The 25,543-nt window shown below is 43.4% G+C and overlaps 2 protein-coding genes across 3 annotated transcripts; one reads left to right on the forward strand and one right to left on the reverse strand.

Moving 5' to 3' along the window:
- Positions 1-2,850: 2,850 nt before the first annotated feature.
- On the forward strand, positions 2,851-8,873 carry LOC110981428 (uncharacterized). The gene is made up of 3 exons (XM_087141046.1): positions 2,851-3,863; positions 4,921-5,093; positions 6,198-8,873. Exons 1-3 carry the CDS (start codon positions 2,891-2,893, stop codon positions 7,821-7,823), a joined length of 2,772 nt encoding a protein of 923 aa, XP_086997172.1. The 5' UTR covers positions 2,851-2,890; the 3' UTR covers positions 7,824-8,873.
- Positions 8,874-14,656: 5,783 nt separating this feature from the next.
- Positions 14,657-25,064, reverse strand: klhdc3 (kelch domain containing 3). 2 transcript variants are annotated; one of them, XM_022239028.2, is made up of 9 exons: positions 24,952-25,064; positions 24,087-24,329; positions 23,424-23,597; positions 23,063-23,178; positions 22,250-22,324; positions 21,895-22,108; positions 19,673-19,868; positions 18,621-18,700; positions 14,657-17,790 (listed from the first exon to the last, which is right to left on the reverse strand). In XM_022239028.2, exons 2-9 carry the CDS (start codon positions 24,238-24,240, stop codon positions 17,645-17,647), a joined length of 1,155 nt encoding a protein of 384 aa, XP_022094720.2. In that variant the 5' UTR covers positions 24,241-24,329; positions 24,952-25,064; the 3' UTR covers positions 14,657-17,644. The 2 variants fall into 2 exon arrangements, with proteins under 2 accessions (XP_022094720.2, XP_022094721.2); XM_022239029.2 differs by lacking the exon at positions 24,952-25,064 and adding an exon at positions 24,568-24,894.
- Positions 25,065-25,543: the final 479 nt, after the last annotated feature.

Genomic DNA, 25,543 nt, shown 5'->3' on the forward strand with positions numbered 1-25,543 from the left:
ATATTTATTTCCATGGAAAGTCACCCCTAAAATGTAGTCTTGAAGCATGCATCTTGCCATTTTGAAATATCGATGCCTACACTTCTCGAAAATTACTATATCGTTTTCAGGCACCGATTTCTTCCAAATCTCACTCAGACGCAAGCCGGTATTCTCTTTGCCCGCCTAAATTTCTCTTCTCTACAAATCTTAAGTTCATGGGCCACAAAATGCTCTATTTCGTAAAGAATCATGGTGCATTCAAATTATTGTGATTTAGCCAGCTCAGGCAGTTTTTGGCCTTTTTACTTACCTGCATCCTTTAGTAAACCCCAGTTTTTACAGTTTCCCCCAAAACGTGTAAAACAGAGGGAAACGAGGTTCCAAATTCGATTTCAGGTGAACAATTTGAAGAGGTTGTTTCTCATCCAGGTTATGGGCCTATGACCTTGAGTAGGGCTGATAGTGCAGACGTGTAGTTTGGCTATTAGGCTAACATCTGTGAATTTCCAACTTTTTTAACTGCTGGAAATTATCGCTTGTGACTGGAAACTACGGTTACTTTCTGTTGATTAGGGTTAGGTTTGGCCAACTATTGATTCGAAATTCGCACACAGGTTTTTCTCTTGACTGGGAGGGTGCAGTACAGTACTCATGTTTTGAAACTCAGACTCTACGCTGGACCATTAATCAGAGTTTGAGTTTCAGAATGTGGGCAAGCAGCCCATCACTCTCCTGTCTTGTAATGCCATATTACACCCACCAGTCAAAATATTTGAATTGGTCAAAAGTTGTTGCCAGTGGTTGTTTCCCAATCCATCAGGCGTGAACATGGAGATGACATTTGCTCAAGATACAACATGGTGCTAACTTCAAAAAAGGGAATTTCATCCACAATTATATGTTTTAGAATAAAATAACGATTCCTCAAAAAGAAAATTACACGTCTGAGAAAAGATACTTCCGAGTGGTTTCTCAACTTGAGTGCCAGTACTATCAAAAACAAAGCTGTCCGTTATATGTACGTGATTACTTTATTCTTCCCGAATGTGCCACCCCTGGATCTTTTCTGAACCACAAACAATCACGTTACTTCTTTTACATTGAGATCACTTAGAAGAAATGAAACCCGAACACCGTTGGGATCACTTTTATTGTCGAAAATGCAGAAAATTAAGATTACAAATGAAATAGATCAGCATCAATCCTTTAAATTACTGTATTCAAACCTGGATAATTGCCTTGTGGGTTCTGCGCCCAGGGACTTGAAAAAAAATGTGGTGAGGGAAAAATCCAAAAGTTATGCGGTGTTGACCAAGCATTCAGGCGCACGGACTCCTGAAATTCGCTACGAATCACAGTTACCGGCTTCCATATAGGACTCTTCTGGGTTCTCGGGGTTCCCGGCCCACCACACTTCCTCCCTGTCCATCCATTTAATCCAAAAGGATCGAGCGGCCATGCAAGGGAGGAAACGAGACAAGCCTCTAAGCCCTGGCCGCCGAGTCGGCCATACGTCTCGAACCTGTACTTAGGCGCTCACCTGGACTTCGCGGACAGTCCCAGCAGAAGAGCTTACCCGGTCGGCTAAGGTACTGTTGGTAATTGATGGGGTGAATTTAGCGTCTCTTATAGCTACTGACTGACATAAAGCGTTGGGAAAATAAAAGCTAGCACTGGGATCCGAACCCACCGACTGACGATCTGAAAACCGCGACCTTAACCATTTGGCCTTTTCAAAGAAGTTGCTTTTTTCGCTGTCCATATTAAGGAGATAACAAAACCATTAATGTAACCTTACCACACAAAATGTTTCTGTGTAAATACTGAGTGACTAAAACACTACAATAGTGCATCACGTAGCAAAAGTACACATGCACAGAAACAATGGTCGTCAACATTTAAATTTCTCACTGACAGCTTCTCCTTAGTATTTTTCAATGGGGCAAGTTCCCGGACCAAGTCTGGACACACGCCTACACACACAAACTCCTTCATAAAATTATTTGAACGACATGCCATTTTTCTCCCTTTTTTTTGGGGGGGGGGCGTTTTCTTTACTTGCACAAAATGACAGCAGAAGGTTGAACCAGGACCCCAACAGTTCTGCTAATAAATAACATGTTAAATGGTGGATCTGATCTGTGGTGAAGTTCTTCAGTCACCTTGACCTGTCCTGTGAACGGTGCCTCTTTACAGTAAATTCCTTCTCTATAAAGATGTAGTTGAAAAGTGAGACCTTTTCCTGTCATGTTATTATTAATTTTTAAAATATGGATCTGTTGTCATATTTGCAGTAGTGTAAAATATTATTGTGAATACATCAGTGCGCTTCTTCCTATCAATACTATCTTGCACTGAGGCTTTCTCCCGTGGTAGCATCCCAGTTGTGCCATGAATATGGAAATGCTCGTAGCATGAACACAAAAGGGCAATTAAACACCCCTTGAAAATCTTGAAACAAAGTTGAAAGTAAGGTTAACTGAGACAGAAAGGTGCTCTTTGAGGGTTAACATTAAACGAAATTGATTGTAGCTGACCTTTATATAAGAAGTCGCAAATTCAGATCGTTAAAATATAATTGCTTATACAAGTTAGTTACAGTGCTCTCTACATGTATAGGAAAGGTGGCGCAGGGATTATTTTTCTACTTTTATTCAACATCTTTTTTTAAGTTGCCGAAATATATTCCAGGGCCAACAATAAAGAAATATTGATACAGTATCCCGTTATTATTTTTTCATTTATTTAAGAATTTGGAACTTTCTACGTGCGAATGACAGTACTACGTACAGTAAATGTACCATGTACTTTGACACTCGATGCTAAGGCAAGGTACCCTGAGAAGGCAAAAGAATATGTGGAATGCGTATGCGTACAGGGGGAGGTGATTGGGGCCACTGCGTACACCATGCGTACAGGGGGAAGAGGTTGGAGCCACTGCGTACACCATGCCTACAGGGGAAGAGGTTGGAGCCACTGCGTACACCATGCGTACAGGGGAAGAGGTTGGAGCCACTGCGTACACCATGCGTACAGGGGGAAGAGGTTGGAGCCACTGCGTACACCATGCGTACAGGGGAAGAGGTTGGAGCCACTGCGTACACCATGCCTACAGGGGAAGAGGTTGGAGCCACTGCGTACACCATGCGTACAGGGGGAAGAGGTTGGAGCCACTGCGTACACCATGCATACAGGGGAAGAGGTTGGAGCCACTGCGTACACCATGCGTACAGGGGGAAGAGGTTGGAGCCACTGCGTACACCATGCGTACAGGGGGAAGAGGTTGGAGCCACTGCGTACACCATGCGTACAGGGGGAAGAGGTTGGAGCCACTGCGTACACCATGCGTACAGGGGGAAGAGGTTGGGGCCACTGCGTACACCATGCGTACAGGGGGAAGAGGTTGGAGCCACTGCGTACACCATGCGTACAGGGGGAAGAGGTTGGAGCCACTGCGTACACCATGCGTACAGGGGGAAGAGGTTGGAGCCACTGCGTACACCATGCGTACAGGGGGAAGAGGTTGGAGCCACTGCGTACACCATGCGTACAGGGGAAGAGGTTGGAGCCACTGCGTACACCATGCGTACAGGGGGAGGTGGTTGGGGCCACTGCGTACACCATGCGTACAGGGGGAAGAGGTTGGAGCCACTGCGTACACCATGCGTACAGGGGGAAGAGGTTGGGGCCACTGCGTACACCATGCGTACAGGGGGAAGAGGTTGGAGCCACTGCGTACACCATGCGTACAGGGGGAAGAGGTTGGAGCCACTGCGTACACCATGCGTACAGGGGGAAGAGGTTGGAGCCACTGCGTACACCATGCGTACAGGGGGAAGAGGTTGGAGCCACTGCGTACACCATGCGTACAGGGGGAAGAGGTTGGAGCCACTGCGTACACCATTTCTCCAAAACTGAAATTAGTTACTCAGAAACATGTAACAAATAACAAACGTAATTTGAGGATTTGCATAAATAAGAATAAGAGTATATAGTGGAACAAGAAATGATTTTGACTTTTTCCTACAGACTTGTTCATACTTGTTCAATTTATGCGACAAAGCTTAAGTACCGAGCACAGCCTTCAAATCCAGATGCATCCTTTCCCCAAGTAAAGTATGAACTAAATTGCCACCAATATCATTTGACATGATGTTGTTTCTGTTATGGTTGGGACGTTGGTTGTATATGTTACCAGCGGCGAGGGAACGATCTAGGAAATGGGGGCCGGTGTGACAGTGACTTTGAAAATTTGAGAGCACCATTTTGGACTCGCCGAGATGAGAAGCGTGCCCCGGCCCTTCATAGAAGAAACCAATTACACCTCTATTTCTCGGTTCAGCAGCCTTATGGGTTGCTACTTTCAAACTGAAATAACCCACAATACCCCCATTAGATGGGGGATGGGGGGGGGTCTTCTTTTCAGCCACCAGTTCATTGTACATGTTATTATTATGCTGAAAGAATTAAATTCGAAATGGATTTTTAAAAATGTAAAATCTGTCTTATACTGACAGTATTGGACGCGACTCGTGACAATAATCAGTGACCTCAGTAATCACCCACAGGCTCCTCCTTAACCTTTGATCATACCGATAATTCCAGTTGTAAATTATGTACATTTGGATTATATGGATGTACTTTGTCACTTATGGAGGGATACATTTTGGATTCAACTGCGTAATTTTCCACAATTCTTATTAATACCCACGTGAGAGCTGTCATGTTTATTTTTAACTTGTTCTCGTGCAGAATATAAAGCACAGAGCGCAGTCTGAGACCTTATCCAACGACTGCCAAATCCAGTTTCTACCAGCAGCCGAATCAATTCAATGTCAACACAGCACAGCTGGAAAAGGGGGTCTCACAGTCTCCTAAACTACTAACGTTTGCCAATTCAACTCAAATTGAGTTTTTTTTTCGTATCCCATTTTGAAGAGATTTCGCCGAGTTGTAACTCGACTGCCATGGCGGCCTTTGCTATCGAACCGTTGGCGCGGGAGTTAGAGTGTGGCGTCTGCATGGAGATTCTTCGGGATCCCAGGATACTGGACTGCTCACACACATTCTGTGCGCTGTGCATTCGCAGATTGGTCGAGTCAAACAAGAAGGTACCTGACGTCACAAATTCCGCCCTCCCCCATGCAGTGATATGAATTTGTGCCGGAAACGGGGGGGGGATGGTTGGAGGTGACTTAAAAGCGGAGGGGGGCTGTTCATGATACAGATGTAAATATGTATGTATTACGCTTATACTGCAGAGCCTTACACGGAAAATATGATAGTCTTATAATTGTTTTCCCCTTTTGAGTGCTATGAACGTGTTTCGGTTGATGGAAAAGTGGGGAATGATTTAATAGCCGTCCCTCCCCCGGAAAAGGGGAGGAAGTATATACTCCCATCCCCCGGGACTTTACTTCTATGCCTGAATGCTAGTCCTTCTGCTCTGTCTGAATGAATCAGACAAGCAGGTTCTAACCTTGAAGCCGGATTTTGCTTTCCTGTCGAAAAGAGAAATTAGCGTTCAGTTTAGGTTGAATTACAGTGAACCGACTGAGACAATATTTCTGCAAATTTTCGTAACGTCGCATTCACCTGAAGTATGAACCGGCCTCTAGGAGGAAAGTAACACGTTGTAAGAAAAATGTTCCCAGGGGAAGTTCACATTGTGGATTTATGATTCAGGGACAGTTTTAAACGTTTTACTTGTGAGAGAAACTAAGGCAGAGGGATTCTAGGATCTAGTGAATACAGGTTCCGATATTTTTCAAATCGCTTTCCCCCCAAATATGTAAAGTTAATTTTCCTTCATTTAATTCGAGTAATCGAATCCCAAGTTTGAAATGAATGTTATTTCTCCTTTCTAAATCACGATTCTAGAGATGTTTTGGGGAGAGAAACGACAAAAAGAGACGTGCTTGCAGAAAAACTATTTTGTCAAGAGAAATTCCTCAAATGACAGTCGAGATGCGAAAATGTTAGGGTTTCTTTAGACAAATTACTACTTTTTAGAATTGGTTACCTCCCAGGACAAGTCCATCACATAATCCAATTGTTTGATAGTTTAGTTATTTTAAATATTGCTATCATCTTTACTCGCTTGAAGAGAAGAGCCTGAATGCTACATTATTTGTCGAAAAATACGGATGGGTTACTAAACTTGTATTTTACTTAATTTTATTTTTTTAATACCGCTTTTTGGTTTATCTCAACAGTTCATCAAATGTCCCCTGTGTCAGCAGCACACGGCCGTACCGTCTGCAGGGATTGCCGCCCTCAAGCCTAACATCCTTGCACGAGGCATGGCCGACGCTGTGGCCAGCCTGAATCCCAATAGTGTCGAGGTAGGACAAGAAGCCATCGAGCCTTCGCCTTTGCCCCCGCCCAAAACGGTGCGGCCACCGGGCACAGCCTGCCTAGCCCATCCAGGCCAGGTGCTTCTGCTCTATTGCGTGGAGTGCAAGCTCCCGGTGTGTCGGCAGTGCACCGTCGTCAGCCACAATCCTCCGAAGCACACCGTATCCGACATTGACAATGTCGCCGGCGGGCCCAGAGCGCGAATCAGGGAACTGGTGGGCCTGTTCGAGAGAGAACGAGAGAAGTACGAACAAACCATGCAGGTCGTGGAAGAGAGAGGGGTGGACATCTCTGTTGCGGTCACGAGGGCGAGGGAAAACATCGAGAAAGCTACTGAGGCGATGATCGCTGACGTGCGTAAAAAGCAGCAACAGCTCTTGTTTCAAGTGGAGTTTATCGCCGGCAATAGGCAGGCAGAAATCAAGAGGCTCCTGGCGGAGATGCAGGGAGTCCTGGACGAAGTCAGAGACGTCGTGCCAAAAATAATGGGCGATATTGAGGATAAAGACGACGCGACTATCTTGGCGTTGCACCGGAAGATTAAAGCCGGTCAGGATCGATTGCAATATCACCCACTGCCGAGCATCGAAGTGATCGATAACCTTGGGTTCTTGAAGTTTAGCCCGGAGAAGACCCCCGCATTCAACTTGCATTTGGGAGATCTATTGGAGGACGAGCAGTGGTGCCTGGACTTAAAATTCGGCAAGTTTGGCTCGCGTGTCGGCGAGTTCAACTGCGCACGTGGTGTCGCTCTGAGCCCCGACGGGGACATGGCCATCGCAGAGCAGCGGAACAACCGGACCACCGTATACAACACCGACGGCACATACAAGCTCAGCATGACTGGCAAGGCAAGCGGAAAGCCCGAACGCGGGGACCGCGACGTGGTGTTCCTCCCAGACGGGAGATGCCTCATTGTCGGCAAAACTAGCAACGTTGACGTGTACGACCGGAACGGCGGCTACCTCAACTACATCCTCACGCCGGCCAAGAACCCCTGGAGCCTAGCTGTGGACGCCGGGGGTACCGTTTACCTAGGTGACGTACAGGAAAAGTTGATCTACATCATTGTTGACTGTCAGGTCGTGAGAAGTTTCAAGGTGGCCAACCAGCCGGTATATCTCGCAGTGGATAACAATGGCCGCATCATGGTTTCCAATCACTCTTCCAAGCGGGTGGACATCTTGAGCGTAGCCACCGGTGACACTCTGTTCTCCATTGCTTCCAAGAGCATCGACCCTTCCAACATGGTCTCTCCTTGGGGAGGCTGCTTCGGGCCCGACGGTTCCCTCTTCATTCCGTTCTACATCAGTGACCCCAAGGCTTCCGAGCGCCATGGTCAGGTGCATGAATTCGGGCCTGGCGGCAGGCACCGAGGTTGCGTGGTCAGGGGTTTGAACTACCCGAGGGAGGTGGACTTCACGCGGGACGGGAGGCTGATTGTCGTCGAGGGATCTGTAGTGAAGCTGTATCGTAAGGTATAAACTGTGCCTCGCTATGGTCTACTGTGTCACGTGGCCGTTAATTAAGTGTGCATGCGTTAGCATCTACAAAACAAAGCTAATGACAAGATAATTTGACAAAGCTGAGAAAAGCCAAAAGCTGATGTTTTCTCCCATGAACCATAGTCTGCGATTTTTTTGAAGGCATGAATTCAAATTTGACATATCAGTTTTTGAAATTGAAACTCAGCCCCCCAAACTCAATGTGGTCTTAATAACATTGTCTGTTATCTCTAATATTGATGCATCCAATGAACCAACGCAGCTTTCATTATTTGTTTGTTAGGGTTTTTTTTGATTGTGCTTTATGTGTGTGGGTGTGTGTGTGAAAGCAAAAACATTTTCAGCGACCAAAAGAACATTATGACTTAGTTTTGCTCATTTTGTTGTAAATTTGAATAGTAGTTTTATACGCTTCCTATCTTAATTTTCATTAGGTGGAATTGCTTCGACATTAATGTAAAGTGACTTTTCAAAGAACTTAAACAGTGCGTCTACATCCATCGGGCCTCTTGTACATGAGTTGATTTGTCTAATTATATACCACTGCTGCAACTGGGGTGGATTTCAGAAGAGCACTGAAAGAAAATCAACTGAGTCTTTTACATTTGATATGTTTATTGTAAATTTCAAAAGGGGGCGTGGGCTTCCGCAGAGGAGGCAACGTGCCTCCCGTGAACTAGTTAGCCGTCTTCCATTAATTTGCACACCATCTTTGATTGGATTTCCTGCTGTACAATTTTTTTCTCTTCGAATGTGTGGAATGTTTTTAGGCAAAGACAAGAGAATCATTGCATGTTTACAGTTGCTAATGGTTCGTCCGACAAAAATAAACTGTTCTCAAAACAGGCTAAATGTGTCGTTTTATTTCTCATTTTCTTGAAAAAAGTCATCATGTTTTCTTGCAAACTCAGTGTTCTGTGATAAATATTTAGCTTCTATAAAAATCAGAAATAAATAAATAAATGAAGACCATTTAGAAGCTTCTTTATGTATTGTATGAATTTCATTAAAGTACATGAAAATTTTCAATTGAATTTGACCCGAAAATGCTGGTTTTTTTTAAAACTTTCTCACAGCCCGACAGTTTCCTCTCCTCAGGTTTCGCCTGTTCTGTGTTTTAATACTTAGTCAGTAAAGACAATTCAATCCAGAAAAGGCTTTTGCTGTTCTGAGCATTTCTAAATCACACCCCTGAGCAAATCGACCTGGTCAAGTACATTCAATGGGGAAAGTAAACCTTTTGGCCTACAAGCTTGGGTATTAAAAATATGCAAATTCTGCGTGAAAGTTATGTTCTAGTATAGCAACGATAATTACTTGCAAGAACGGTACATCGGGATAATTCCGAAACACCGCCTCTTTTAGGTGTTGCTACTGAAAGTTGTAACAAGTATATCAATACTATTTAATAGGTCAGGAATACAATTGTGTTAGAGCAGGTCTAAACCACCAGTAGTGTAGTTTAGAACCGGACAAGGCAAGTTCAATCAACGGCACATTGTCAACAATAATCGTGTTTTGACTGCTAACCTATGCATGAGGCAAAATCGGCCCGAGGTTAACAAATCGTCGCTGATCGAACCTGAACACAGGTGATATCGGTACATGTGATTTTGGACCGAGCCGCAGGCGGACTCGGCGGTTGTACTGCGCGTTCCTGCACCTACTTTACGTTGACGAATGTCATGTATCAGGGTCAGACCATAAACTAGCAATCCAAAACATTCAATTAAACCCGGGAACTTGAGTAAACCACTTGGTGTAGATATCACTTGTTAAAAAGAAACAACCACGTGTCAGGCTCTTCATAATAGGAAGGGGTATTATAAACCTAAAACGTGATCCAAAACTTCATCGAAAAATCCAAAGGACTGAAATGTTATGATGTTTGCCGGCGAAACACTGAACCATTAATTTCAAGCACTCAGAGAGAGCAATCCTCAAATGAAACCATTCTAGAGATGGACACATTAGGAAGCAGAAATCAAGACACCAAATATTCATTGATGTCAACTCCTGGATTGTTTCTCATTCACTGAATTTAAACATTAACACTAAATTTAAACATCAAAAGAACAGGACACAAAACTTGAAGTCATGCTTGGAATGCGAGCGTGAATGTGACTTTTTTTCCTCACAAAGTTGTACGGGAATTTGAAAAAAGGTGGGTGTGGCTTAACACAAGGACGGGTCCAGAACAAGTTTTCGGGGACATGTTTGGAGGGAGGCCCAAAATGAGGAAATGCTTCATGTAATTTTTTTGTTTCTTTCTGAGGGTTAACGCTACATTTAGGGGCATTTTACATTCACGCTTTTTGAAGAGACATGAAATACGTGCGGACCCAAACTACACGTAGCCTAACCACTTTTCTTTCAAAAATCTTTTCGCCCCTTTTGGGGCATCAGCCTCATTTCCCCCTCTTCCATCCTTAGATATGTGCTACATAAAAAAGAGATCTGTGCCACAATTGTACCAGCTGAGATATTATCAGTATCGAGTTTTCCAACTGTCCTCAGTCCGTCAACGTCTGTCAGTCCAGCCTCCCTCGTCCAATCAAGCCACCATACTGGTGTGTGTATTCGACAGACGCCGTCAGGCATGGATCCAGGCGGTGGGGATCAACTTTACTGCCCCCTCCATCCCGCTTATTGTCATTTTTCAACAGACCTTCAAGTCTTAAATTTGATGACTTTGAAAAGTATAAACAATGGAATGGTCTTATTAAGTTCATACAGCGTTGGGCCTAACCCTAACCCTCACCCCACCCATTAGATTCATCTGACGGTCGACCTAGCCTTAAAACTAGCCCTAATCTTACCTGTCCAATTCTTCCCACATCAGCCTAACCCTAACCCTACCCGTTAGATTCAACCGACGGTCGGCCTAGCCTTAACCCTAACCCTAGCCTCGACCCTAACCCTACCCGTTAAATTCATACGACGGTCGGCCTAACCCTTGCCCCACCAGTTAACCCTAACCCTAATCCTAACCCTACCCGTTAGATTCATCCGATGGTCAACCTAGCCTTAACCCTAACCCTAGCCTTAACCCTAACCCTACCCGTTAAATTCATACGACGGTCGGCCTAACCCTTGCCCCACAGCAGCCTAACCCTAACCCTACCCGTTAGATTCATTCGACGGTCGGCCTAGCCTTAGGCCTAACCCTAACCGTAGCCCCTAAACCTTACCCTTCCCGTCAAATTCACCCCACAACAGCTTAACCCTAACCCTACCCGTTAGATTCATTCGACGGTCGGCCTAGCCTTAGGCCTAACCCTAACCGTAGCCCCTAAACCTTACCCTACCCGTCAAATTCACCCCACAGCAGCCTAACCCTACCTTAAAAAACCAGGACCAATTGAAAGGTTTCAACTGGAAATGAAAGCACAGGAATAGGAAAGAGGAGTTGGTATGATGTTGGTATGATGTTGGTATTGATGGAATTGCTCTGTGTCTAGGCACTGCCCTGCATTATCATCTCCGACCTCATCAGCGGTCCGAAAATGCCATGTTTGCGCAGAATACAGAAAATGAACATGTGGAAAGATGAATACATGGACTGTTGCTGTAATTCCAGTCTTCAAACTCGGCCTTGTCGTCTAGGGGTAGTTTCCTCTGGTCTACCCGGTCCAGACCCCAAGACGCGACCCATCAGCACGGACGATGGGATCCTGCTCTACGAAAGCTACTTCAGGATCCTTGCGTATCTGTGAGCAAGTTTGATCATAAACATTAAGGTCGACAACATAATGATCATTAATCCAACTTGGCCAGTATTTGGAAGACAGTCTCAAGTTCTACTCGTTTGTCACTTACTGTTAAGGCTCGTGAGACCATTGCATTTTGATGATTTTACTTACATACTGTGATCAAGAGTGCTATACTGGGTGGGAAAATTCACAAAGGGCTAAGAACTACAATCTCTGACAAAATTGTTGAACATAACGCTCTCCAGCCTCCAACCCACTTACCTGGTCAATGTCACGTCCAGCTGAGCGCGGACGGTGCGCATAGACCCAACAATGTGTCTAGTACCAAGTCTATTGGCGTTTTTTTCTGGCGTTGTTTGTGGGAAACGGAAATGACAGCCGACTGTTAAGTATAGACAAATTTCGGGCAAAATTGTATTAACAAGACAAAAGCAAGATATTATCCATTATCCGTGTACAGTCACAACTGTTTTGCAGGAGTGCATCCTGGACGATGCACCATCTCATTTCTGCCCGTAGCTGTGCAAATTAATGTGTTTCGTTAATGTGAAGGGCCCATTTTCGAACAGAAACAACTTACGGTGTCCCTCATGCCGTCCTTCATGGTCAGTATTGTTTTTCATTTTTATCAACTTTTGAGAAATGATGGGTACATTTTGGCAGTGTTCTATTTGAGTTCGAAAAGGGACACACTTGACTATGTAATGGTGACTTTTGCCGTGCCATTTTTGTTATTCCAAAGTCCGATATTAAACTTAGGGTCAATGAGGCAGGGATTAACTAAAAGGTGTCATTGAGTTTCAGTCTGATCAAAATTAAATACAACAAGGGTTACCGTGGGGGAGACTGTGTGACAATGGGGTAAAACCAAAAGCTTTACTAATTTGACATCCATTGCATTCTCCGTGTCATTTTCTGTTGTTGAAATTCCAGTAGCTGGGGATTGTTCGTTTCTTTCGAGTTTATTTCATCATTTCCCTGCTTGTATATTTCAGTCAGACCTGTCTGGCCAGTGATAGATCAACCATTCACAAGAAAGGGAGGCAGTTGCAACGCATTTGTTGCAACGTGGGGGGGTGACCTAGAAGATATGAAATTTGTTGCTATAACAAATGAAAATGTATTTCCATCAGTAAAAGAGGGAGTTGAGTGCTGCCCGACGGTAAAAACCAGTGTTACTCTTACTGTCGAATCAAAAATAAATGAACATTCACTATACACCTGACAGCATTTATACCGAGATCACTGAGAATAAATGGGCCAGAACACAGTTGGGATCGGTTTCACTGTCGAAAATTAAGGAAATTAAGATTATAAATGAGAATAAATCAACATAATCCTTTACCTAACGGTATTTAAACCTAGAAAATTGCCGTGTGGGTTCTGCGCCCAGGTAAATGAAAAAAAAATGTGGTGAGGGAAAAATCCAAAAGTTATGCGGTGTTGACCAAGCATTCAGGCGCACGGACTCCTGAAATTCGTTACAAATCGCAGTTACCGGCTTCCATATAGGACTCTTCTGGGTTCTCGGGGTTCCCGGCCCACCACACTTCCTCCCTGCCCACCCATTTAATCCAAAAGGATCGAGCGGCCATGCAAGGGAGGAAACGAGACAAGCCCCTAAGCCCTGGCCGCCGAGTCGGCCATACGTCTCGAACCTGTACTTAGGCGCTCACCTGGACTTCGCGGACAGTCCCAGCAGTAGAGCTTACCCAGTTGGCTAAGATACTGTTGGTATTTTAGGTAGGAAAATTAACTGCTTTATAGTGACCAGGAGCGTCCATTGAAAATCAAAATGAAAACACTGGGATTCGAACCCGGACCTCCTGATCTTGAAACAGCCAACTTAACCACTGGGCCACTTAAGACATGTTCGTTTATAAACTAAATGTACATGTACATTCAGTAGCTTCATACAAAGTGTGATGGTCCCATTTCAGTTTGCTTTGACTTTGAAACACATGGAAAAAAATTTCTCCCGTTTCCCCCTAAATCCGCCCTTGCCTCATAGTCGACGACTTTATTCCCTCCGTACAGGGCCTCATCGCCACGTGGGAGACACTGTGCGCCTGCGCTGATGTGCACATTAAATCATACATAAATCCATGTGCCTTGTGATTCTATATTCCTTCGTGTTTGGCTTGTGTATGAAACTTCAGGGCGTCAACTTACATTTAATACATGCCCAAACTGGGGAAAAGTTTATTCTATTTTGTTTTCTCTGTGGTCCAAAATGGAAACCGTGTTATTCTGAACCACGGATGGGTCCTTTATACAACTCTGTGATTTCTGAAATCACGCGTGGAATAATGAGACGTGGATCGCAGTGGCTTAATAAAGTGCCCCCAGTGAATGCTCGTCGGCTGCAAAAATTGGTTCGGTGCATAGGGAATAGCGAAATTCCATTAAATATAATCTTCATTCTGGCCCACGACTTCGGTTTCCATGACATCGGTTACCACGGCGCCACAATCAATTCCCCCTGTTTGGATAAACTCGCCGCCGAGGGCGTGAAGCCGGAGAAGCCGATTTGCACGCCGACAAGAGGAACTCGAGTACTCGCCTCTAAATTTGTGACATTTCAAAAACAATTGTGAAAACTGATTTGAAAGATATAACATATACCGTTTCTCACTGTTATTAAAAGTTGAAGAAAAAAAAACAGTCATGTGGTATTGACCAAGCATTCAGGCGCACCTGCTCTAGAAGTTTGCAGTGAATCGCAGTTACTGGCTTACTTTTCTGGGGTCTCGGCCCACAACAATTCTTCTCTGCCCATCCTTTTACCCCCAAAGGGTCCAGCGACCGTGCAAGGGAGGAAACGAGACAAATCCCTAAGCCCTGACTGCCAAGCCGGCCATACGTCCAAAAACAACAACAAACAAACAAAAAACAAAACATGGCAACTACATCAAACATTCAGAAATTGCTGAAAACTGAACACCCAATGGGAATAAATTGTGCAAAAACGACAGATCCCACGTCCGCGAAGTATAGCTCATGTCTTAATGGGGTTGAAGTACCATAACCACGTCTTCGCTTTTTCATTGCCCACTATACACATATCGCAAAAAAAACATTTTCAATTCCACACAAAAATAAATTGGTCACATAGCTTGTTCTTTATTTAAAGAATAAACCGGCCTTTATTTTTCCTTACCGTCTTACAGTTAGTTTCTACAAGTTTTCGCTTTTTTGAATATAATACTACAATCTTGCCACTGAAAATATCGACACACCCGATCTTTCAAACTTCAATCAATGTACATTCACTTTTATTTCCACTTTTACACGTTTCATTTATTGAACAGAGCTTCCAGTTAAGCCTCCCTTTCTCCCCAAAACAGGGTATAGGATAGCTTTTATCGGCAGATGTCACTTCCATGTTTTGGCGCAACATTTTCCACGCAAAATGCGTGCTTTTTCTACACAAGCTGGCAGTGTCATAGTCAAGACCTCTTCTGGCCATTACAAGACCCAACAAGACCGCCAATCTGAATTCAAGTCACAAGCTATGCAAATTAACTGAAACAAAAGCAGTCCTTTGCAATAGTTCACCCTGTTACTTGTGACTGGCTTGCACATGGCCTTGTACCACAGTTGTAATGACGAGCCAATGACTAAAGTCACAATTTTGGCAATTCGGTCCTGACGGGTAAAATGACTCGACTCGAGTCACTACACGCAAATGGCGCGACTGGAGTCCCCCAAAAAGAAGCCAACTTCTTTGTGAAAAAAAGTTGCAATATGACTTCCCGCACCGGTTAATATAGTTCATGTTACGTTTTACAATTGTCGAGAGTAGGATGTGGTGTGACGTCAAGTAGTAACCCAGAGGTAACTTCGAAAATGCCAGCAAATTACTTTCTCTATTGTTTTTATTTCGTAATTGTGTCTCGAGCAAAATGCTTGACTGGACTCGAGGAAAGGAAAATTTAAGGTCCCAATCCTCTGTTCTTCACTGGCTTCATCTCTTATAATATAAGGTCAGTATTAAGGTTCGACTGTATTAAAGAAAATTTTAAACAGCTTTGAATGGGCCAATCTCTAGTCTCTAGGATGTCTCTACAAAACTAAATTTCACAAAAAAGCAAACAAAACCACTGTATGTCTGAGCTAAGGGGTGTAAAAGGTTAAAATTTGCTCATGTCAAAAGACTGACTTAGATTCCACAGGTCAAGAAATTACACCCAGCATGAAAGCAGTAACTGTTTTTTTCCTAATCTGACATACTCATACACAATGTACAAATAAAAACGTGTAGGGTTTATATGGACTAATTCGATTAGACGCCATAACTGCGGTGGCACCACACTCGCACGCACGTTCTTCAGCTTGACGCACGCGTGCATTTGGCAAATCACGACACCCAACTGGTGGGAAGAGACATATAACGCGCGCGTACCACCTGTCCATGAGCATTGTGCCACCTCAATAATGGCTTCCTATTCCGGTAGTCAAATTACATTAGGCCTTTATAAATTGTGTAATAGCTTTTCACAATGCTTTTTTCTTTTGCACATTAATATGCCCAACAAGGATATTCACATGCGTGTACATGTACTTTTAAGCACTATGATCCAATGCTTTGTAAAATATGGGGCATACCCGAATGTTAGTAGATTAATGCAATACATTACAAACATTCCTGCAGTTAATAAAATGGTCATTTATTAAGCCTAATTACATCCCACAATAAACGGTTCAATGGGTCAATTACATCAGTGGCTCAACAAGGAACATGTAGTGATGTAACTGGGGAACATCCTCTGGAGGGGGCACTCCATGGGTTCGGTCACAGTCAGGACACCGACAAACGCAGACTAGACTTCTTCTCTACGTTATGACGGGGTGGGTACAGGGCTGGGGGGGGGGCAGGGCCCAAGTATGGGGGGGGGCTGTTTCCGTGCCCCTGTTAGTCATGCCACTGTACCAAGGTCGTTTTAATGGGAGGGGGGAACATTGTGACAAAGGCCACTTTTTACCAGTTACTGACTATTGTAAAATTGAAAAGGGTGTTGAAGGGATAAACCATTGTGACGGCAGCGCCATTCAAAAAAAACAACACTGAACTTTCTACGGCTGCACGATTTCTGACATTTGATGGGATATCGACGAAGGGTATCGTGAAGAAGTATGCCCGTGAGAAAAGAGGCACTTGTTACAAAATAATGGAGAGTCTAATTGGGAAGAAGGGCTGAAGGGTACCCATCCCTCCCCCAACCCCAAATGCAATGCCACTCTGCATGGGAAATTGTGCATTAAATTTGGAAAAAAAGAGACAGACGCTTGCAGACACCATTAACTGAACAGGCCCCTGATTTAGTGCAGTTTGTGACCGAAACTCTCAACTTTTATAAAAACTAGATACCACAGACACTTTTCATGACTATGGATCTTTGGGAGTCATTTGTACAAGATTTGTGCAACATATCTTTACCACAGCTTCATTTTTGTAATGGAGCGATATTAATCAGTGTGGACCGTGTATTTATGGCAGCTTAGGTCAGGTTAAACACACACACACTTGTGAGGTATGTTGGAAAATGAGTAAGAGACTTCACAGTTTTATCCCATCACTTGCCACTGCTCTCTTTTACAGTGAATATGGGCAATTCATGATACCTTGTGTCCCAACACGTTGCCATTGAGAAGCCTTTTTTGGCAGTGCATTAATGGAAAAACAAATCACAAAAGTTGTTTTCGCTGGCAGTGCTGTGTATGGGGAACTTGACTTGTTCTCCCTTTAGTCTGGGTTGAAGATTCTGAAAAATTTAGAGTATTTGTGTGAATTAATTAATATAACACATGATTTTTAGGTGAGACACGGAATGCCCCGATCGAACACACATTTTCTCAAACTGTCTACTGACATTTGGTGAAATGCCAATTGTGTCAAGTCGGCCATTTTGGGGGGTCGACCATGAACTTGAAAATGGCCTCTCTATGACAACCTCTTGGTGGCGCCTGCTTGCTCATTGCCTGTATTGAGGGTTCATTATGAATCCTCTAGCCTAATGACAAATCCATACCCGCAGACAAAAAAAGACTCCAGTTCTTGACACGGCAAACTTGTTCTCCTCTTGGTCAGCCCTGGGGCATCTCCAGCGGTTGGCTGATGCTGTTGTCTGTGGTCATGGCTTCCAGCTCCCACCTGATGTCCAACGGCAAGCAAGAAATGTCCAGCTGATATCTAATAACGGCCACCTTACACAGGGTCTTCAGCGAGGGAGCTATCAATAGACAGTACATGTGAAAGGACCTCTAAGTACCTGATCTTCTTGCTCTGGTGGCTCTGTACAAGGAGTGACTCTTTAATCTTGTTCTGGGTATTGGATAAAAATTGCATTTACTCCAGAAAGACCACAGCTTTTGAGATCATCTCAAAGCTGGTGGAGTTGGAAACCAGTCCTGGCAGATACTGAATGGGTTTTTTTTTTGGGGGGGGGGAATGTTCTTGGAGGGGGCACAAAAACTTTGGAAATTTCTTAATGTAAAGTTTAATGAAGATTGTGAAGTTCTATTTAATATTTTATCCAAAGCAGGATGCCAGACCATTGCAAGTTACCCCCAAGCTAAAGTAATGTATCCATTAACAGTCTGGATTGAAGATAGAAACATACAATCAGCAGGTGCATTCTAACCACGGTGTGAATAACTCTGAAGTCCAAACTGAGATCCAGACTAAAATTAATGTATCACCTTACCCAAACAGAAAGTATTTATTCTCAAGATGTCAGGATTAATCTCAGAGGCAGTGGAACGATTTTCAAAGTGGGGGGGGGAGTTGTGAAACCATCAGGCAGCATCCATTAATAGGCTAATCCGTTAAAGTCCCACCCCATTATAGATCCTACAAAAAGTGAGGGGCCATGCTCCCTAACAGGAAAAGTGCCCCCCCCTGCTTCCGCCACCAGTGATTATATTAATCTAAACATGTAGTCAAGTCAACCCTAAATCCAGTCCCTTCCAGCTAAAATGACAATTCACCACAGGTCATTCCAGCCTTCAGCCATGTCCCAATCTATTCATGTGATCTGAATGTCTTGGGCTGGTCACGTACCAAAGTCCAATATGTGGAGGTCAGCTAGGTCCATGAGGTTCTCATCATCAGAGCCCCCGGGGATGGGTGTGTCTTTTGGGCTTGAAATTCAAACACAAAACACAAAGGATTAGTCCTGGCAACACCGGGCCACGTCAGAGTCTGGGCACCAGACCAGACTAAGCCAAATCAGAGTTGAAATTTACCACGACGGCCGTTTTCCAATACTCAACTTCGGCTCCGTCTCAGGCTTCAACTGTTTTTTAACTAGCTGACTTTGAAGCTGTAAATGCAATATTAGTCTAATAGTGCCACAAAACATCAAATAAGATGCAAGAGAGCCAGAAATTACAGTAATCCAATTTAATTTAAACGCATCAGGCCCACAATCGGGGAATGGTTTTGGGAACGAAGCCGGAGACGGAGCTCAAGTCGAGTATTGGAAAAGGGCCTTACACTCCATCTTCAGGTCACTGCAGCTGAAAATGATGGTTGGTGGGACTACTGAATTTTCCAGTTCATGGGACACATGAATGCAAATGACAATGACAACGTAACAGGGCCAAACCTTATACGGTAAAGTACAGAAACAAATACAAAGTAGTAGCACATGGTATTAGGCTGCAGATTTCATAAAGTCTTTTCACAGCAAGATCTGGTAAGCCACTCCCAGCTAAATTCATTGCACGCTGCAACCATGAAGCAGGGAGCAAATTCTAAAATTTATTTCTCTGCAAGTTGAAGTGGATTACAGTATTTTCCAGAGACTGGAAAAAAAGGTGATGCTCTTAAAATGGACCTTACATGACTTCTATTGTTAAAACTAAACGCATTTCCACAACTGGTCATAAACGGAGGATTTAAGTATTAATGCTTCACTACAGACCTTCCCGTTCACGGTGGCAGTCAAAGTTTGACAATGGACCATTTTTGGTGAAAATATGTCAATTTGAAAATTGTCATGAGATATACATTTTTTAGTTTTCCAAATCAGATTCTGCACAGAGCTGACTTTTTAAATGAAGAAAATTCAGACCACCCGCTCTCATTAGTAATAAAAAAAATAAACAAACCTTGTTCCTCCAAACATGATGACGTGGTCCTGGACCACAATACAGCATTGTCGACGGCGGTTGCGAGGTGTCTGGCCAGAGGTCTTGACCTTTGACCACTCATAGTTGCAGAGGTCCAGCCTGTAGAGGTCATTGTAGTGCATTTTGGTGATGTCATTGTAACCGCCAAAGATGTACATGTGGTCCCTGTACATAACTTCATGACAAAGGTGAAATTCAAGTGTCAATTCTATGGGCTCCTGGCGAAGAACTTTTCTAAGAAATCTGCATGTTTTGAGCAACTAAATACTCTCCTTCAAAGTATGACAACAATATGACATCCTCTTGGGGTTAAGTGTAATGAAAGGTGCACTTGTTAGACATTTGAAATTGTCTGGGCTTTTGTGGAAAACAGAGGGCACTGTTGCTGCAATGTGGATTGAGGAAGACACTGTTTGGTTTAGAGCTTTTGTCAATCAAATTGTGACCTGTCATAACAAAATGAGAATAAAGGCGCATCCTGCTCTTTCCTATTTTGAGGATTCAAACTCATATTGAAGTGAAGGTCAATTTATGGGTTTTGCAATATTTGGAAAGAGTACCCCATCTCCTATTTAATTCCAAATATTTCGCAGAATCACAGATTTAAAAATGTCGTTTTCTCAGCAATTTCACGAAAGCATTTTAATTGTGCCTATAGTCTGAGATGTTGAAACAGCCTCAGGAACAAAGACGCAAAGCTGCCAGAATAATGTCACATCGCCACCTTATACTTTTCCCCTAAGTGTTCCATGTACATGCCATTAGAAAGCTCTCTTTCTGCTGAATTCATAAATACCAATATCTCAGTTTTTGAAAATTCCGACTCTCAGCAAATTTTGGGAAAACAGGTCACAATTGTGTCCCCAAAGTCTGCTCATTAGAAACATTTCTGAGAAGGGATTGTTCATTGGCTTATTGGCATATTTTGAAATAAAAATAAACCACCAAAGAACAGGACATTTATAACAGCAAAATGCCAAATCAACACTTCCTATACAGTTTCTCAACACAAATCTATGCAACACTGAGGTTTCTCCCTAGAATGACATCAACGTTTTTCTTATTAGTATGGACACTAGCAAATGCTCAAAAACCAATGAAGTACAAAAACATCTTAGAACACAGAGGACCAAAAATTTAAAATCAGGTCAACTGAAATGAAATGAAGCATTTTCAAAAATGGAAGTACAGAAGCGCCCCCCCCGATAAAAAGACAACTGACGGGTGAGAGACAATACAAAGCAATCCCATACGCATCTGACACTAAATAAAATTGGAGATGAACTTGATGAAAAGAGCAATACCTGAAAAGTGCACTTTACCATAAAACATTTGAATGGGACTTGGCATCGAAAGGTCTGGATATCATCGTTAATTATGTAAAGGACACTTGACCTTGGCTCATTATGTTTCATAACTCAAAAACATGGTTAACCACTTGCAGCTGGGTAACCCCATTTCGGTCACCAAGGGTTTATATGCAGAGCTGGGCTGCCCGAAATTGGACAAAAGAGCTGGTTCGTGTAACAAAAGACCGTACTCGGAACAAAAGACCTCCTGCTCGGAATTGCCATCATTTTTCGGCTTGCATTATTTAAGGTAATCCGTCACTGTTTTTTAACAGTATACCACTGTTTTGGGCATAGCGCGCCCGCGGATTAGCACCACGGACAAAACTGCTCCAGGGCCCCATTGATGAGTGACACAGTGCCACTAAACTTATCCAACCGCGTTTGAAAAGACGCCACTCGAACAAAGGAAATTACACAACACCTCACAATTCTGGGCTCTCTTTACAGGGCGGTAGGCCTGGCTGAAATACTCAGGAGTCAATGAAGGTCGCCTGTCAGCTTAGAGTAGCCACCAAACAGTCATTCGTGTGGGTGTAAATGTCCATTAAATGAAATGATGAATTTTTGAAGAATTTTGAAAACTGAAAATCTTGAAAATGGCCCGTATGTGTGCACTGCATTTTGAAAAGCACCTGGCAGCAAGTGGTTAATCCATTCCATGCCCATGTAAGGTAGTGAATATTCAAATAACTGTTGACCAGCTTTCTTTTCTCTCAAAGAAGCAATTGGAGTGAACAAAATGACAGAGGACAGACTATGTTTTGCAGGGACCTTTGTTGCAACCTTTGCTTGCTATCAGAATACAATTCCTTCAACGTTTTGGGGGCAGAAGTAAAATTGCAGACTCACAAGCGGAGTGACTTCGCCTGCCAATTGGGATGTCACCGGTCGTCGGTGGTGCGCTCCAGACTTTGGTCTGGGTGTCCAACACCTGCAGCCTGTTGCAGTAGAACTCCCGGTTGGTGTAATACGGGCCCGACTCATCCGACCGACCTCCAAAGACGATCATCCGGTGGTGGTAGGCCGCAGCGGTGTGGAAATCGCGCCAGTGGGGGATGTCACCCTACAGACATGGCAGACATCGAATAACACAGGTAACGTGTGACAAAATAAGGGCTTGGTAATACAAGGATACAACGAGCAAGTTTGGGTGGTAAAAGGGTGTATATATTGACTTTTTCCAGACATTCTCACAAACAAATACCTTTGCCTTGATGTAAGTCCAGAACATCTCCTTCAAGTCCAAGCTGTACACAGTGTTAGCATAGCACTGCACCATCTGCAAGATTAAAAAGATCACTGTAAAGTTTCAACTCGTCAAGTACAATGAGCGTATGCTGGCACCTGTCGAGCATTCATTTACTTCTGTTTGAGTTTACTGTTTCAAAGGCAATATTTGGAACCTGTGCAGTAACAGAGATAGATGAGAGACAGGAAAATATCCCTGGAGACTGAAAAAAGTCCAGGAAAATTACTTCAATTTATTTCAAATTACTTTAAATTTTAAATTACTTTAAATTTAAATTTAAAGTTATTGTAGTTTTCACTTGTAAACTAGGGCTTGCTCTGGTTTTAAGGCTTTGAGGCCAGAGCTCAGTCTTGAATGTAATTCTCAGCCTAAGTTTGGGGCTCGGAAAGGGAGATAGCTTTTCCTGAATTGATAACCAATTGTAGTATTTGTTTGATGTCAAGTTATAAAAACCACATTTTCCAATTTTAATGGATGAAAATGATTCTTAAACTCCTGATATTAATATTGAAACTTGTGAATTTTAGGGGGCAGTTCAAACTTAATAGGAAAGGCCCGTATGACCCCGAGGAATGTGACCTACCCCCTGTCGTGTTGCAAAATGCCCTTGGTGGGTTACACAGATGTTACCTTGGGCCGAGTCAAAGAAAAATGTTAAATCCAGGTGTCAGGAAGGGCCCGACTGTCATCGGGGAAATCATCTCATAGGGTGGTTGGGGGAGGGGAAATTAGACCGCATCACTGTAACTAATGCTGGTTTAATCTTACTCCATCTTCGAAGCCTCCAAAGATGTACATGTTGTCCCCTATGAGGCAAGCCGTGTGGCCATCTCGTCCCCCGGGCCGCTCACCTTCAGTGCGTGGTCTGGACCATTTCAGTGTCTCTGGCAAGTGAAACAAATGTTTAACAGGATTGAAATGATGAGATACAGTGAACATTAGAGAGTCTATTTATGATGAACCTCAAGGCTCAGTAGTGCTATTCAGCCCCAACCTGGAACTGAAACTGACCTGAAAGGAAACCAACTGTGGGTTGGGTCTCCTTTCTTAAAAACGTAAATTCTCAATACCCATGAAACTGCTTTGTGATTCTATTTCAAAACATTCTCCAGGAAGAGACTTGGCTTACTTGTATCATAGCAGAAAACTTTATTGCAGGCTCCATAGTTGTCATTACGGCCTCCCCAAAGGTAGACTTTGCCCTCGTAGTTGACAACAGAGTGGCCGTACCGAAGATACGGAACCAGCTTCTGGCTAGTTTCTTCCCCGCTGGCAATTGGCAACTTTCTCCACCTCAGCAGGACTAGGAAATGAAACAGATTATTTATCCAAATATCAACACACAAGAATGGGGGCCTTCTGAATTCTTCAAAATTAACCACTGTGTATAAATTAATGGAACCTTCTATGTAAGGAAATAAAGACTCTGTTTGTCATACTTACACTTGATATAGATTTTATTACTGGTATTCTTATAGCTATGTGAGACTTAACACCTACATGTACTTCGTAATTCTTTTACTGAGACTTGTACTGAGAGCCGTGCATAGTTTAATACATGCATACCAAGTTTCAGAAAGACTGTATGGGACAGCCAAGATCTTGGAGGAATCCACAGTGCATGCAATTTACCAATAATCTCACCATATATTCATGATATGGACATTGAACCATAAACCTCAAAACTGTGGAATTTATGCCTGTGACATGACTGGTGATGATAAATAAACCTAAAAAAAAAGATAAGTGTACATTTATTTTACGTCAGTAACATTTACTTTCAAAATCTCACCAGTATCTAAGGCATAGACGTCAATGGGTATCAGTGAATGATAGTCCCCTCCAGTGCAGTAACCACCAAACATGTAGATCCAGTTGCCTACCAACGCCGCCGCGTGGTTCACCCGTCGAGGCCCGCCATCTAGGTGAACCGTCCAATGGGGCATCCTGCAGGCATTAGGCGACCTGTGACATCACAAGCAGGATGGCGTCGGGTGAACCTGTGCGGGTCGGTGGTTTGGGTTGGCGACAGAGACTGCCAAAAAACCAAACAACAAAGGGATTATTATAAATATTAAAATTGGCACACGTACATGCATGCAGAATAACTTACAGGGAAACTATTCATCTCTGTAAGTGCAAGCTTCTTTTTTTCTTTTTAGGACATTTTATTGCTTTCAGATGGCTACTTGATAACTACAGGCTTTACATAATTAACAGGTCCTGAGAAGTAGCCTAGGCCCAAATATCGAAGCATTAGAAAAATTGCGCACCCCACAGGGTGTGAAGTGATGTCCGGATATGAAACTCTTTCAAGGGGAAGTAAAGTCGGAGATTTCAGTCAGGATCGACAGTGACAGCGCTAGGTGATCAAGCGATCGCGCTCAGCGAGCCGATGTTAATACCCTGGACAAACTCAGTCGTATTGTACTGGCCTACTACATGTACATGATGTACAACTCAGTTATAGAACTTATACAACCCTGGACCACCAAGACATGCAAGAACTTCAGCTCATCGGCAAATTCTACAACCCACAACTTTCTTTAAACATGGAGCTTTTGATTTATGCACATGCTTTAACCATCAATGACATGGCAACGTGATGCCAATGACGGCTGACACGACTGAATGCAACATAAATTCATACAACCTACCCGTTCGTCGCTTTAACCATATAGCAAGGCTCAGCAGTAGATGTACGTGACCGTTTCTAATAGCAGCTGGCTAGGCTGCACCTGATCAATATGCGATGCGGAGGTGTTTAAATTGCACAGCGCCCTCTCGCGGCCCAGCGGAGATTTAATGCCTCAAGAATACAATGGGGGACCGTGTTTGAATAATTTGAGGAGGAAGGGGAAGGCCGAGGGGGAACTCTCCGGACAGATCGCCTTTTTAAAGGAACCGAGAACCGAAATAAGCAATTGTAAGAAAGTGTGGAGGTTTATGCACAGTGAAGGAAGAAGAAGATAATACGTTGGTGTGATGTTTCCTGATGGAGGATTCAGATTAAAATTGTGAAAGAGCCAACACCTTGCAGAAATGGTACACATGCAGTAACCACCTCCGTGTTTAGGATTCTAGCTTTGAACGAATGAAAGATAAACACACGTTTTAACTACCAAAATCACAATTTTTGCCCCTTTTGACTCAAAATGTTGATATGCATGTACCACTGAGAAGGTGCATATCTCCGCTGGAAGCATCGAGAGAAGGACAAAAAGACCCCAAAACAGCATGGATTTATGT

The sequence above is a fragment of the Acanthaster planci genome, linkage group LG01, assembly GCF_054643075.1.
Source record: "Acanthaster planci isolate LZ-2023a linkage group LG01, COTS_SCS, whole genome shotgun sequence".
Lineage (NCBI taxonomy): Eukaryota > Metazoa > Echinodermata > Asteroidea > Valvatida > Acanthasteridae > Acanthaster > Acanthaster planci.

Bases quoted from the DNA above. Each gene is read 5' to 3' on its own strand.
- LOC110981428 (XM_087141046.1), top strand. From the start codon at position 2,891: ATGCGTACAGGGGGAAGAGGTTGGAGCCACTGCGTACACCATGCCTAC. The intron at 3,864-4,920 runs GTTGGAGCCACT...CCCATTTTGAAG, and splicing joins CATGCGTACAGGGGGAAGAG to AGATTTCGCCGAGTTGTAAC. The intron at 5,094-6,197 runs GTACCTGACGTC...TTATCTCAACAG, and splicing joins TGGTCGAGTCAAACAAGAAG to TTCATCAAATGTCCCCTGTG.
- klhdc3 (XM_022239028.2), bottom strand. From the start codon at position 24,240: ATGCCCCATTGGACGGTTCACCTAGATGGCGGGCCTCGACGGGTGAAC. The intron at 22,109-22,249 runs GTATTTGTTTGT...CCATGTCTGTAG, and splicing joins GGACTTACATCAAGGCAAAG to GGTGACATCCCCCACTGGCG. The intron at 19,869-21,894 runs GTGAGTCTGCAA...TTTGTCATGAAG, and splicing joins CAGGCGAAGTCACTCCGCTT to TTATGTACAGGGACCACATG.